Source organism: Ctenopharyngodon idella, chromosome 20, assembly GCF_019924925.1.
Source record: "Ctenopharyngodon idella isolate HZGC_01 chromosome 20, HZGC01, whole genome shotgun sequence".
NCBI classification, from domain to species: Eukaryota; Metazoa; Chordata; class Actinopteri; order Cypriniformes; family Xenocyprididae; genus Ctenopharyngodon; species Ctenopharyngodon idella.
Genome location: NC_067239.1, coordinates 25078453 through 25092703, shown reverse-complemented (window position 1 = coordinate 25092703; position 14251 = coordinate 25078453). Strand labels below are relative to the sequence as shown.

General features: G+C 37.4%; 3 protein-coding genes across 7 annotated transcripts in view; 1 reads left to right on the top strand and 2 right to left on the bottom strand.

The window, feature by feature from the left end:
* Positions 1 to 367: 367 nt before the first annotated feature.
* Positions 368 to 8478, bottom strand: znf512 (zinc finger protein 512). 2 transcript variants are annotated; one of them, XM_051874127.1, is made up of 16 exons: positions 8421 to 8478; positions 7833 to 7921; positions 6928 to 6983; positions 5776 to 5825; positions 5460 to 5644; positions 5284 to 5364; positions 5087 to 5200; positions 4891 to 5015; positions 4713 to 4799; positions 4505 to 4603; positions 3047 to 3214; positions 2735 to 2929; positions 2420 to 2521; positions 2180 to 2242; positions 1459 to 1557; positions 368 to 1278 (listed from the first exon to the last, which is right to left on the bottom strand). In XM_051874127.1, the coding sequence occupies exons 2-16, from the start codon at positions 7918 to 7920 to the stop codon at positions 865 to 867; spliced, it is 1926 nt and encodes a 641-aa protein (XP_051730087.1). In that variant the 5' UTR covers position 7921; positions 8421 to 8478; the 3' UTR covers positions 368 to 864. The 2 variants fall into 2 exon arrangements, with proteins under 2 accessions (XP_051730087.1, XP_051730088.1); XM_051874128.1 differs by having other exon boundaries at positions 8190 to 8422.
* Positions 8479 to 8628: 150 nt separating this feature from the next.
* Positions 8629 to 13082, top strand: si:ch211-245h14.1 (uncharacterized protein LOC563420 homolog). 4 transcript variants are annotated; one of them, XM_051874133.1, is made up of 7 exons: positions 8629 to 8780; positions 8924 to 8981; positions 9120 to 9241; positions 11070 to 11139; positions 11237 to 11470; positions 12174 to 12356; positions 12753 to 13082. In XM_051874133.1, the coding sequence occupies exons 1-7, from the start codon at positions 8697 to 8699 to the stop codon at positions 12956 to 12958; spliced, it is 957 nt and encodes a 318-aa protein (XP_051730093.1). In that variant the 5' UTR covers positions 8629 to 8696; the 3' UTR covers positions 12959 to 13082. The 4 variants fall into 4 exon arrangements, with proteins under 4 accessions (XP_051730093.1, XP_051730090.1, XP_051730092.1 ...); XM_051874130.1 differs by having other exon boundaries at positions 8630 to 8780; positions 9117 to 9241; XM_051874132.1 differs by having other exon boundaries at positions 8677 to 8780; positions 8927 to 8981; positions 9117 to 9241.
* coq8aa (coenzyme Q8A, genome duplicate a) overlaps positions 13081 to 14251 on the bottom strand; it is a 35213-nt gene continuing 34042 nt past the window's right edge. The window contains exon 15 of the mRNA XM_051874129.1: positions 13081 to 14208. Within this exon, the coding sequence (XP_051730089.1) occupies positions 13915 to 14208 (294 nt within the window). The 3' untranslated portion in view covers positions 13081 to 13914. The remainder of the gene's footprint in view (positions 14209 to 14251) is intronic.

Below are 14251 nucleotides of genomic sequence, written 5' to 3'. Positions count from 1 at the left end.
AGCTTCAGCCTTTGACCTGTGGAGGGCAATAATACACTTAGAATTCCAGCAGTGTAGACGCTGCTAATAGAGAAGAAGAAGAGAGCTAGTTTAAGATGAGCATTTATGGTTAAAACGTATATAATTTTTAATTTTTTTTTTATAAAATGAGTGATGGTTTCTCTAGATTAGACCCTTATTCCTCGTCTGGGATCGTTTAAAGCCCTTTGAAGCTGCAATGAAACTGTAATTTTGACCTTCAACCATTTGGGGCCAATTGAAGTCTACTATAAGGAGAAAAATCCTGGAAAGTTTTTATCAAAAACCTTAATTTCTTTTCGACTGAAGAAAGAAGGACATGGATATCCTGGATGACATGGGGGTGAGTAAATTATCAGGAAATTTTTATTTGAAAGTGAATTAATCCTTTAAATTGATCAAAAGTGACAGTAAAGGCATTTACAATGTGCTGATCTTTTGAGCTTTCCATTCATCAAAGAATCCAAAAAAAAAAAAAAAAAGCATGCTTTCCACAAAATTATTGAGCAGTACAACTGTTTTCAAAGTTGATAATAATAAGAAATATTTCTTAAGCAGCAAATCAGCGTTATTAGAATGACTTCAGAAGAATCAAATGGAGTAATGATGCTGATTTCAGATTTGCCATCAAATTACATTTTAAAATACAAAACAGTTATTTAAAATGTAATTATATTTCACAATATCATTTTTTAAAATGTATTTTTGATGAAATAAATACAGGCTTGGTGAGCAAATTCATAATAAAATCTCACCAACCCCAAACTTTTGAACAGTAGTTTTATCTTTTTAAATCTTTAGATGTAAACAAGAAAAATTCCATTTTGGAAAAGGAGCAGGAATGATTTATGAATGACTTCCAGGTTGCTGGCTGGACACAGGCTTTTTGAGGGGCCTTCTGAGGGCCCATTCGTCCTCTGCCTCTGACTCGCTGCTGGAGCTGGAGCTACTGCTGCTACTGCTCGGACTGTCACTGCCGCTGAACTCATAGCAGTCTTTCTCCTGTCTGCTTTCTTTCTCTTTCCGTCTGTTTCGCCCCTCCTTCCTCTTTATTTCCACTTTTCCAGGTGGTGCTGTTCCACTTGACATGGGCGCCATTGACGTCTGTCTATTCTTCCAGGTGCTGGATACTTGGGGAAAACTGAGGGCTGGATTTGGTGAGGGAAGGTCTGGAGGCTTCAAGGAATCTTCCTTTGGCTGAGTCTTATGCAGTTTATCTAACTTTGAACTCTTAGACTTGGACCGAACAACAAACCAGTCCTGTGTAAAATAATAACAGTGAAAATATTTGGTATAAAATGTACATTTTTATGATATAAAGGAGCATAAAATACAAAGCATTCTGTTTATTTACTATTAGAGTTTTTATTTCATATTTTGAATTGGCTTTTATTTTTTTTATTTTCAGTTTTTTGTGTAATTTTTTAGCAATTTTGTTACCTGAGAATGAATGGAATTGATGTGGTACTTGACTCCGCTTTCAGAGTTGAATTCTTTCTTACATATCAAGCATTTATACTTCCCAGTCTCAAATTCACCCTGCAGAGAAAAAAAAAAGTTTCACCATCTCTTCATAAATGAATCCTGTTCCAGAAAAAAATCCAATTATGAACAAGAAAAATAATTATAAGAGAACCACAGAAACTTATTGATTCAGGAAATAAATAAAAAGGCAATCGTTATATAGTTTCAGTTAAAAAAAAAGTATAATGAATACCTATAATTATATAAGTATCCATGTAATGATAATGATACTAATATTTTATCTAGCTATCTATCTATCTATCTATCTAACTAAATCAGCATATTAGAATGATTTCTGAAGGATCATGTGACACTGAAGACTGGAGTAATGATGCTGAAAATTCAGCTTTGCCATCACAGGAATAAATTGCATTTTAAAACATATTAAAAAAAAAAGTTATTTCAATTTGTAATAATATTTCACAATATTACTGTTTTTACTGTATTTGTGATCAAATAAAAACAGGCTTGGTGAGCCTTAAAAACAACAACAAAAAATTATTGACACCAAATTTTTGAACAGCGGTGTATAGTATTGCGGCAGTATATAAGAATATATTCCATCTAATATACCAAATATCCTGTGATGTAAGCATTATGTATAATGTATTAAAAAGAATAGCAAGTCATTCCTTACCAAGGTACATAACCCGAGATGAGCCTTTAGACCAGATACGCTGGTATAGAAGCAATCACATCCCTAATATGATGAAAACACAGATGATCATTTCACATTTGGTTCAGCAAACCATTCATTCACTGAAAATCTTTCCTTTTACATAATCCTACATTCATGCCGCAAATGCAAAACTTTAATAAGTGCACCTTTAAGTTTAAACATAATGGTGAAATAACAGTTTATACATGATGTTCACACCTTGTTGGGACACTGCACTTTTTTATGCAGTTTGACTTCATTCTTCCACTTCCGCAGAGTCTCCTGGCTGAAGGCCGGCAACCCTGGACGAGAATACTTCAGCTACATGAACACAAAAATACCATAAATGCCTTTAAAAATGAATGAAATGTCAATTCTTCATTCACAATTGTTATTCATTCTGTGACAGAGAAACTAAAACCTTTTAGTATGCGAAAGGTGATGCAGCCTTACCAAAAAGAGCTTCACACAGGTTCTGACTTCTTCACAGCCCTGCAATTACAACATGTTTGACATATATAGGTTTAGCAGCACCTTCCTGTCGTCTGGTACCAGGTCACGCTGGACTTTCCTTTTGGGCCATTCCTTCAGCAGCTCCTCACTGGCAATCTCCCTCAGGTGGAACACGGCCACCTGCGCCGACAAGCGTTTGGCCCGTCCGCTCGGTGTACGCTCTGGGATGGGCTCTTTCTGTGTCTTTACCTCCTCTGCTTCAATTTCTTGTGCCATCTGCAACGGATAATTGTGTCAGTTTATTTGCAGGAACTTCAACAGCCTGAATGAGAATCAATCATGTCAGAACAGTTTATTTATACATGGAACTGAATAATAGTTAGGAGGACTCACCGGACTGTGTTCGTTCTTGAGGTGGTACTCCAGACCCGCTCTAGAACGATACGCTTTTCCACAGTGTTTACAGTTCATTAAGAGTTTCTCTAGTTCTGACGCCTCTTTGCCACATTTCTTCATATGGTACACGTAACCCATTATACTAGTAAAACTTCCTGTGCAACCCTAAAAAAAAAACAAAAAAAACATTCAGTTTCTTTTAAGGTATTTAAGGGTAAGAAAGGTACAACAGCAATAAATCTAAACATCCACAATGCTATATAGTCATTATTTAAAATTTGATTATTACTATTTATTTTTTTCTCATATTATCTTCCTTTTTTTATATTTTTCATTTTTACACTACTGTTCAAAAGTTTGGAGTCGACAAGATTTTGAATGTTTTTGTAAGAATTCTCTTGTGCTTAGCAAGGCTGCATTTATTTAATCAAAAATACAGTAAAAAGAGTAATATTGTGAATGTTATTACAAATTAAAATAGCTCTATTTTAATATATTTTAAAAAGTAATTTATTCCTGTGATGGCAAAGCTGAATTTTCAGCATCATTACTCCAGTCTTCAGTGTCACATGCAGGGTTGCCAGGTTTTCACAACAAAACCCGCCCAATTTCTACTCAAAACCAGCCCACAACTAGCCCAATCGTGTTTCAGGGGGGTAAAATCGTTTTTGGCAGGGTTCCCTTGGTAAAAGTCGCATTCCAGGGGCTAAATATCATGTTATTTGGGGTTGCTTCAACCCACGGACATATAAAACAACCCGCGGCAACAGTGTTAAAGTAGCGGGAAAACCGCGGACTTGGCAACACTGGTCACATGATCCTTTAGAAATCACTCTAATATGCTGATTTGGTGCTCAAGAAACATTTCTTATTATTATCAATGTTGAAAACAGTTTTGCTGCTTAATATTTTTGTGGAAACCATTTTTTCAGGATTATTAGATGAATAGAATGAATCAAAAGAAATAGAATCAAAAGAACAGCATTTATTTGAAATAGACATGCTTTGTAACATTATAAATGTCTTTACTGTCACTTTTGATTAATTTAATGCGTTCTTGTTGAATAAAAGTATTAATTTTTTATTTTTAAAAAATCTTACTGACTCCACTTTTGAACAGTAGTGTACTTTATTTTCATTTCTTGTTTATTACTAATACCTTTCCATTTTTTATATGCTGACCTGTGACGTACTTTAAACTGTAATAATAATAATAATAATAATATTTATTTATTTATAAAGTGCCTTTCCCAAGCTCAAGGTCGCTGTCCAGGTATTATTTTACGCTGTATATATACTATACAAATAAAAATTGATTTTACTAATGCTATCGCACAATTAAATCTCCACAAAAGTTTCATGCAGCACTGTATCAGTAACAATTTATTTTATAACATAAACTAAATAATTAATCATTTTTTGTAAAGTAATTTTAATTGTAAAATATGACCACACCTCTTTTGAACATTTTAATTTTCCCATCCTCTTTAGTACTTTCCGTAGTTTCTCCTTCACTGCTTGGTCAACTAGGTCATTCCCAGTATCTGGAATAGGCTGAAAAACCAACAAGAAAATAATCTTTGAGTCAACAACATCACCTCTTCATTGTCAATGTTGCGATATATTGAAAAAAACAAAACAAAACAAAACAAAACTAACTAACCAAGTTGTTGTGGTCAGCCATGAGGTGGTACTTCATTCCAGTTGAAGTTTTCAGTTGTTTCCCACAGTGTGGACATGTAAAAGGATTCTAAAAAATCATGTTCAGAGCTCAAACAAGTGCTAAAAAATTATTTCAGTAATGATATTTTTATAAACATTGTTACAATATACACACATACCAGTTTGCAGGTTTCCAGGTGTTTTTTTAACCCATCCACTGTCTTTCTTCCAACACTTTTGCATTTTGGGCAGGTCACTCTACCCTTTGCCAAAATCTGTAGCTGCCATTTCTCCTCCTGACTTCCTGTAAACAAAGGTGTTTAAAGAAACAGGTTTGTGCCATTTTCATTTAGCCTGAACAACTGCCTCATTTACCTGGTGGATAAACAGGTGACTCTTTTTTTGTGCACTGAGATGATTTCAGCTCCTGCGTGTTGTCAGTTATCTGATTCTTGTGAGTGAACTGAGCAACAGGAACTATAACAGGTACTGTTAAAGAAAAAAGATACAGTCTGCATTTTACACAGTTTATCATGCGGATTATTGAGGAAAAATAGAGAAGAATGTCATACCTGTTTGCTTTACTTCCTCAATGTACTTTTTTAAAGAGGGCTGGTGAGCTTCTTCCATCTTCTGCTTCTTCGATTTAAAATCTGTGGTATAAATACTACTTGTACAACTTTCGGACATTATCTAGACCTTCATATATCTGTTTGTTCTACTTAAATATGCGAGAGTCTGTACAAACCTGTATCTATTAAAGTATCTGAACTGGATCCATCAGTTTCCCCCATCATTCTGCTGGTGTGGTCAGTGTGCACAGGTTGGCTTTCCAAACTGTTGATCAGACTGGATGTAATAACTGAACTGCAAGATGACTCATGGCCTGAATCCTCTGTAGGTCTCATAATCACAGGCTGGAGATCATGATACCTTAGGGCATGAAGTTTTGACACCATTATTAATCCATATCCATGTATTATACATGAAATTTACTACTGCAATGTAGGAAATTTACTACTAAATTTCATGCATGAACACACAAATGAACAGAAGAAACTCACTTTTTTCTGGAGTAAGTTCTCTTTATTTTCTGAGAGCTTGTTTCCTCATTCTGAAATGCAATAATAAAATTAGTTATTATGGTCTCATGTTTTATTTTATTAATTCCCTAACGTTATGAATCAGTTGTTTGTGATTCTGTTTTTTTTTTCTCCCTCTTTTTTGTAGATCTGACTAGGGTGTGCGTGAACCTTGTCATAGCGCCTTATTTAAACGATGTGCGGTTGCTAGTCGGAGCTGCTGCTAAGCTAGTTTACCAGACCCGCAGTCCAGTTTTGGGGCTGTTGTTTCTGTTTCGCATCCATGCATTTGTCCTGACAACTTTCTATAGTTATCCACTCATTTATTTGCAGCTATGATTCTCTTAACATTACAAATTACTGATATTTTGATTATGCTGTATTATTAATTTTCTGACGTAATAATTATGCATATGCCACACCTGGCACAAAGATGTGACGTTAAAGGAACACTCCACTTTTTTTGAAAATAGGCTAATTTTCCAACTCCCCTGGAGTTAAACAGTTGAGTTTTACCGTTTTCGAATCCATTCAGCCAATCTCCAGGTCTGGCGGTACCACTTTTAGCATAGCTTAGCATAGTTCATTGAATCTGATTAGAACGTTAGCATCTCGCTCAAAAATGACCGGCATAATGGTTATTACGCCGGAATGAGAGTATATTTCCTAGCCATATCGGCCTAGAAAATCGCAACTTTTCATTTTCCGTCGGTCTTAGTACACGATGTAACTACAGAAGAGTCAAGTTTTAAATAGGAAAAATATTGAAACTCTCTGGTCATTTTTGTGCGAGATGCTAACGGTCTAATCAGATTCAATGAACTATGCTAAGCTATGCTAAAAGTGGTACCGCCAGACCCGGAGATCAGCTGAATGGATTCGAAAACGGTAAAACTCAACTGTTTAACTCTAGGGGAGTTGGAAAATGAGCCTATTTTCAAAAAAAGTGGAGTGTTCCTTTAAGGGGAGACAACACAGCAGAATTTAATACATCAGAAAATTTAGTTTACTGCCCCAATTACACCTATATAAATACAATAATAAATGGAGCAATTCCAATAGGGTAACCTAACAAATACTATATATACATTGGCATATTGATGCATAACTCAAGGTGAGGATGCTTGGTCTTACTTTGGATGGTTTCATTCCACTACCTTCAGCCTCTTTTCCCAAATCCTTTATGACATCTGTTGAAAGCACAACCAATTGTGTTGAATTGATTCAGTGTCAGGTAAGTTACTCTAAAAAAGTAATAATTACTAGCTACTGATTTCATCTTCAACAGTGTAATTAGATTACTGTACTATTTACTCTCTCTAAAAAGTATTGCATTACATAATACTAATTACTTTCTAAATCTCATATCAACCTTGACCTGTTGAACAATACATGGATTCACATGAAACGCTCATTTAATTCTTTTAAATGCATAATATAAAATTGCATAAATTATTCTTGAACTGACAAAAACATACATTTAAACATCAGATGTTAAATTTTGATGTTAAATCCACAATTGTTTTATATAGAATTGTTCTATATAGTCTATACAGGTAGGGTAGGCCATTTCAGGGGTGACACGGTGGCTCAGTGGGTAGCACTCGGTCCAAATGCAGTGATGGGCCAAAAATTTTTTGTCCAGAGACTTCCACAGATGATACGTGAACATTTTTTAATATTTAGACCACTTTTATTATTGATTGCTATCAGGATGTGAAGAGAGTTTTAACAAGTATAACAAAAAATGTTTATGAAAAAGATTGCCTACCCTACCTTTATTGCAATTACATGAGAAATAACTAATTAAATTATAGAAAAATTCCCAGGAAAAGCAAGAACTGATTAAAAGGTGTACTTTGAATGCAATGTAAGTCACTTTGGATAAAAGTGTCTACCAAAAGCATAAATGTAAATGTATCTAATTAGAACAGACTTCGCAATAATTCACATAATTATGATCTGGGAATGCAATCACTTCAGAATAAGCCATATAGGGTTTACAAAGTTTAGTATTTAATAAATTAATGGAGAATTACCTGGTGTTTGGGGGTTTAGTTTTGGTCTTGGCATTTTCCTCTTGCTGGGTACACATATGGCAGACATGTCACCTTGGGTCTGATCCATCCTATTACACACAAACCAGTGACAGATACAGAGGCATGGATAGGGATCTACTACTATCTAGATTACATGATTATTTTATCATTATCATAAACAAATAAGTAAGTCACACATAGGTAAGCTCCTGTGTGGAATTTCATTATTTCAGTAATCCAATGTCCCCCAAAAAGGCAAGCATATACTGGTTGTACTGAGTATCTGAAAATAAAACACATTTGAATGCATGAACTAAGCCTGCATTTGAACACAGTTGCTGCATGCTCCCTATGCACCTTTATTGCAGAGCATAACTGTAGTCTTCAAGACCAATGCCACCATCACTGCCCATAAATATTTCCAGCCAAAAAAGGACGCATGACGGCACTGCGTCAGATAAACCCTCTACTGATGCATCCGACCGTCAAACAATTCATATGACATCGATATACAATAAACTTTACATTGAAAAGGACATATCCTACACTCAATGTTCAGAAAACAACCAAGAGTAGCTATAGCATTACCGTCCTCGCGGCGAGATAGCTTCATGCACGACACGCCCCCTATTCTCACCAGCCAATGAGAACGCGCCCTTCCCAAAACACACACCAAAAGAGGCGGGTCTCACGCCAAAACAACCTATCGCTAGAGACTACAGGTCCCAGATCAGATTTTGACACGCCTGTGTTGTAACACTTTGCTGCGGCTGATACGGCTTGACTGAATCGGTGTCAGTCTGTATACAGAATTTATGCAAGTTAGTTTTATCAACATCAACTTTCGGTTTCAATACAGCAGAAATGAGCAGCGCAGGGTCTTCTTGGCTTCCCGCTGGATTAACGTGGATTAATCCAAACACATTCTTTGGGTTCACCAAAGAAAAGGTAGGCTACAACAAACAAACAATTAAAATCTTTCTAATCCAAAATACACTATTGTTGCTTTAAAGGTGATATCAATGATGTGTATATAATAGGGTGCTTGGGTCAGGGTTTAACTATAGGCTAATCTTTATTTCCATATTAAGAAGGGCAGAGATCTCCGAGAACAAATTAAGGCAATATCTGGGTCTTCTGTCCTAGATGGTATGTGTCTCACCTGATAATGTTTCTAATAAATGACATTTATTTTATCACTCTCCCAAGAAAAATATAAAAATAAATGTATTAAACCGAAGTTCCTGCAGTGTGACATGCTACATTATCTCCACCTGTTTCTAGAAGCAGGCATTGATGATGCTCAAGTCCTTACTTTGACAAGAGAGGATCTGAATGAGCTTTTTCCAGGTATCAGCAACTTTCAGCTCCGAAGGACGATTATGTCGCTTATCACAGACACAGTGAAGGTAATGTCTTCGATAAAGAAGCTGGTATTGAGCTTCAGTGGCCCCCAAATATATTTGGACAGTCCTAAGTGTAGGAACTATATCAAACTTAGAGACATATGCAAACAAATTATGCTAGACCTTTTCTCAGAACAATCTTTTTCACAATGACTTTTAACCAACCACTACCAAAGTTTATTATGGATGGATGTTTGAGGCCACTTGCTCTAAACTGAAGTTCACACAGGCATCTTTGCAGAGTAACCACAGGTGCGGTTCATTATATTAATTAGGAACATGTTTGACAACCTGCATAGCATAAATAGCGTTGAAACTGTAAACTGCACAAAGATAATAAAATATAGATCTAATATATATATACTCCATATATACCGATCAGGCATAACATGACCACCTTCCTAATATTTTGTCGGTCCTACTTTTGCTGCCAAAACAGCCCTGACCCGTCGAGGCATGGACTCCACTAGACCCCTGAAGGTGTGCTGTGGTATCTGGCACCAAGATGTTAGCAGCAGATCCTTTAAGTCCTGTGAGTTGTGAGGTGGGGCCTCCATGTTTGTTCAGCACATCCCACAGATTCTCGATTGGATTGAGATCTGGGGAATTTGGAGGCCAAGTCACCACCTCAAACTCATTGTTGTGCTCCTCAAACCATTCTATTTCACAGCAGAACATTGCCCAAATCATCACACTACCTCCGCTGGCTTGCCTTCTTACCTTGCATCCTGTGCAAGTGCATCCTGGTGCCATGTGTTCCCCAGGTAAGCGACGCACCCGGCCATCCACGTGATGTAAAATAAAACGTGATTCATCAGACCAGGCCACCTTCTTCCATTGCTCCGTGGTCCAGTTCTGATGCTCACATGCCCACTGTTGGTGCTTTCGGCGGTGGACAGGGGTCAGCATGGGCACCCTGACTGGTCTGCGGCTATGCAGCCCCATACGCATCAAACTGCGATGCACTGTGTATTCTGACACCTTTCTGTCAGAACCAGCATTAACTTCTTGAGCAATTTGAGCTCTAGTAGCTCATCTGATGGATCGGACCACATGGGCCAGCCTTCGCTCCCCACGAGCATCAATGAGCCTTGGCCGCCCATGACCCTGTCACCGGTTCTCCACTGTTCTTTCCTTGGAACACTTTTGATAGATACTGACCACTGCAGACCGGGAACACTCCACAAGAGCTGCAGTTTTGGAGATGCCCTGACCCAGTCGTCTAGCCATCACAATTTGGCCCTTGTCAAACTCACTCAAATCCTTACGCTTGCCCATTTTTCCTGCTTCTAAAGGTGCGTTCACGCCATATCATAATTACAGTAACTACGAGATTCTGGCTCGTAAAAAGCTTTCACATCCTCATAGAGTTCGTAATTACAGTTTGTATGCTGGGAGTTTTCTGAAAGCTCCCACATGGCTGCTATACCACCTGACAGCTGTAGATTCATTTGGGCGTTGATAGTGGTGCCACAGAAACGCATAATTCCCAGTCCGAGGACGTGAACAGCTCTGAATATAACATCACGTGTTGTCATCTCAATATTACGGTAATTACGTGGTAGTGTGAATGCAGCATAACAGACCAACTTTGAGGACAAAATGTTCACTTGTTGCCTATTATGTCCCACCCGCTAACAGGTGCCGTGATGAAGAGATAAATGTTATTAATTTCACTTGTCAGTGGTCATAATGTTATGCCTGATCGGTGTATTTTAGCCATGCTAAATCAGTGGTCTTATGTCAAATAGTTCAGCAAGATCACTGTATTTGTTCATATAATAGTATTCATCTGTAATTATTGATTTTTTTTTTTTTTTATTCCTCCAAGGATTCACTCCGATCTGGCCCAGAAACATTTGCTGGAGCGCTGAAGCATTTAATGCACAAAAACAACAGCAGTAAGTAACACAATTTTTTTTTAAGTTGTAGCAGAGAACCATTGGACTTTTCTTTGTAAAAGAGTTGTTTCATAGTGGTCTTACAACTTTGTCCCAGATGATGCTGCTGTTCAGGATGTTTTGAAGGAGTCTCTTCGAGCTTTTAGAGAAATGGAGGAGCAGCTAAAAGCAACACTGGCATCTTTGAAACCATACATTGAGGTCTTGAACAGTCTCACTGAGGCATCAGCTAGAAAAGAGCACTGGGATACAGAAGGAACTTCAAACAGGGGGAAACTTCCATGCCCATCCCAAACAGATTTGAAATCTTCAACCATAAGGACTCCTTTTGGTGAGTAACGGTAAAAATTCAGTCTCTTGGAAGAGTTGTTGTAGTAGAGTGTTGTTGCCATGCCGTCATTTTATGCTGGACTGCTTCACACACGAGGGTCGATTCAACGCTAGATTTGTACAAAAAGGTTAACGATGCCACATGCTAGTCGATGAGTTGGATCAACTACAGCAACTACATAAATTTATCCACTAACCGTTCAGAAATGTCCAGTTGCATTCTAAAAGTTAACAATCTAAGGCTGAACAATCGTCATTTTGGCTGCGTGAGATTCTCCAGCTTTGTTGTTGAGCAACCGAAGCATGAGCTGTTAAAGCTCCGCCCTCTTTTGGAAAGTGGCTGGGAGCAGCAGTTCATTTGCATTTAAAGGGACACAAAAATGGTGGGTTTTTTTTGTTTTTTTGCCTCACACTCAAATAGAAGCAAATTTGACAATCTATAAGAAATGTTCTGTGGGGTATTTTGAGCTGAAACTTCAGACACATTCCAGGGACACCAGAGACTTATATTACATCTTGTGAAAAGAGGCATAATATGTCCTCTTTAAGATTCTGCACTTTGAATTTACATCATACTTACTAATTTTATATTAATCAAAATTATATATATATATATAAAAATCCAGGTCAAATTAAAAATTTAAAAAACTTCTGGAGCGCACTTTTTATACCACCCTCCTAATGTATTTCTTTCTCTTTTGCAGAGCCTTCAGTCAGAGTGCATTCATTTCCGTGTGGCCGAACCTTGGGAGTTGACGTGCAAATTCTAAAACAGCTCAAGGGAGTTACAGAGAGTGAATTGTGGGATTGTCAGTTGATACTGGTCTTCTGTCCCGTAGTATCACGATCTGGAACTGACATTGAAGAAGCACTGAGGAAAATTCCAGGTAATTATTCATTACAATGTTTAACTAGTTTTCACATCACATCTGTATTAAAGCTTGTTTCCACCACAGAATAAAAAAAGTAAAAAAAAAAAAAAATGTAATTGCAACATTTTATGTCACAATTCTGACTTTTTTTTCCCCACAATTGCAAGTTTATATCTCACAATTGAAAGTTATAAACTAATAATTTCAATTCTGACTTTGGTTTGTTGGATGTATAATGTACAGTACAGTTTACCTTGAAAGCACTGCATTTTAATGGTTAGAGAACTAGTCTATAAACGCTAATATCATAGTGTCAGTCCTTCATAGACATTTTGTTAAGTCTTCTTGCATCATCTTGCTCAATTTAAAATACAATTCTAATGTTAAATCATTCTCATTTTATCTTCACAGGCGATAAACCAGCAGTCCTGGTGACGATGTACCATACCTTCAGCCCTAACTATGTGTGTCCCAGCTATAATATAACATCTTGTCAAGCGAATATTGTGGAACATGTTAACGTGCTCTTCCATGACTCACAACAGGGTCTTCTGAGGTGTGCAGCAAATGAACATGCAATTACCAAACTTCAGTCTGTCTTATACCGGTACAAGTAAACGATCACGCCTCGCAACACTTAAGCTGCTAATCGTTACAAATTTTGATTCAATACATGTCTGTTATATGGTCATATGAATGGACAAAAACAAGAAGTCTGCTAATAAACATTTATGACTGGTTTGTTGATTCAAAAAATTTAATATATTCAGACAATTTCATGACAATTTTTTAGTAAGAACGCCAATAGCAGGAAGATTAGAAAAAAAGCCTTTTCCACCAATGCTCTGATATCATGCCATAACGCTTTCTTCTAGTTCTCACCTTCTTGTAGGCACATTTAAATTCATGTACATCTCACACATCAAAGAAGTGATACCTCATACCATCATGATTAATATCCTGGCTTTTTAAAATGCATTATGAGAAGTTGCATGTTTTTACAGGCTAAAACAAGCAAGCTTGTAGCCAAACTACATAGATAACAAATATGTGACTGTAAGCAGGCGCATCAAAACCTGCACTTATTTCTGATCCTTTTCTTTCAGGAACTTCCCTTTATCATACTTTGGCCTATATTGTGCGCATCATTCACATCACAAACCAAAAAAAGCAAAACATTGTAATGCTTTCTCAAACAATATATGCATTGGAGTTAATATACTGATTTAGGGAGACGGTCCTCACAAACTTAGTCCAGCAACCCGGAAAAAACTGTTGGCTTGGTTATGAAATGTTCTACAGCCATGCCTGATGATTAACGAACTTTTCCAGGTTATAGGAATTTCCGTAGGCACATAGATACATCCATCTGAATAGCAATCTTTGTACCACATGACCATGATTAATCATGGATATTATCTCCCATTAACACACTCAGAAGGAAAAACAAAATCCAAAAACAAACATGTATGATGGTATGGTTGGGTCAGTCGAGACAAAAGTGCCATTTGTTTACATTCGAGTGATTGGCCAGAGCATTTTGTGCTTGTCAAAGTTTCTTTTGTTTGCCCTGTCACTGGCTTGGTCCTTTCTTTTTATTACTCCAGTAGTTGTTGTAGGTCTTGTCGAACATGTTCTTGCAGCAGAGCTTCGCATTCAGGCGGGAGCAGATGAGGAAGGAGCCGCCCATTTTGCGGTGCAGGGAATAGGTTTCTTCTGGTGGAGGGATGAGCCGCTGTTTCAGCATGACGGGGATGAGGTTGTGGATGCGCTCCGTGGTGCTCTGCGCCCCGAAGTCAAAGGGCTCCACAGAGGCAAAAGCCTCGCCCAGGATCATCACCGCATCCACGTGGGCGTTCACCATGACCTGGATGAGGAGAAGGGGTTGTGTTGACACGACTGTCGTATGT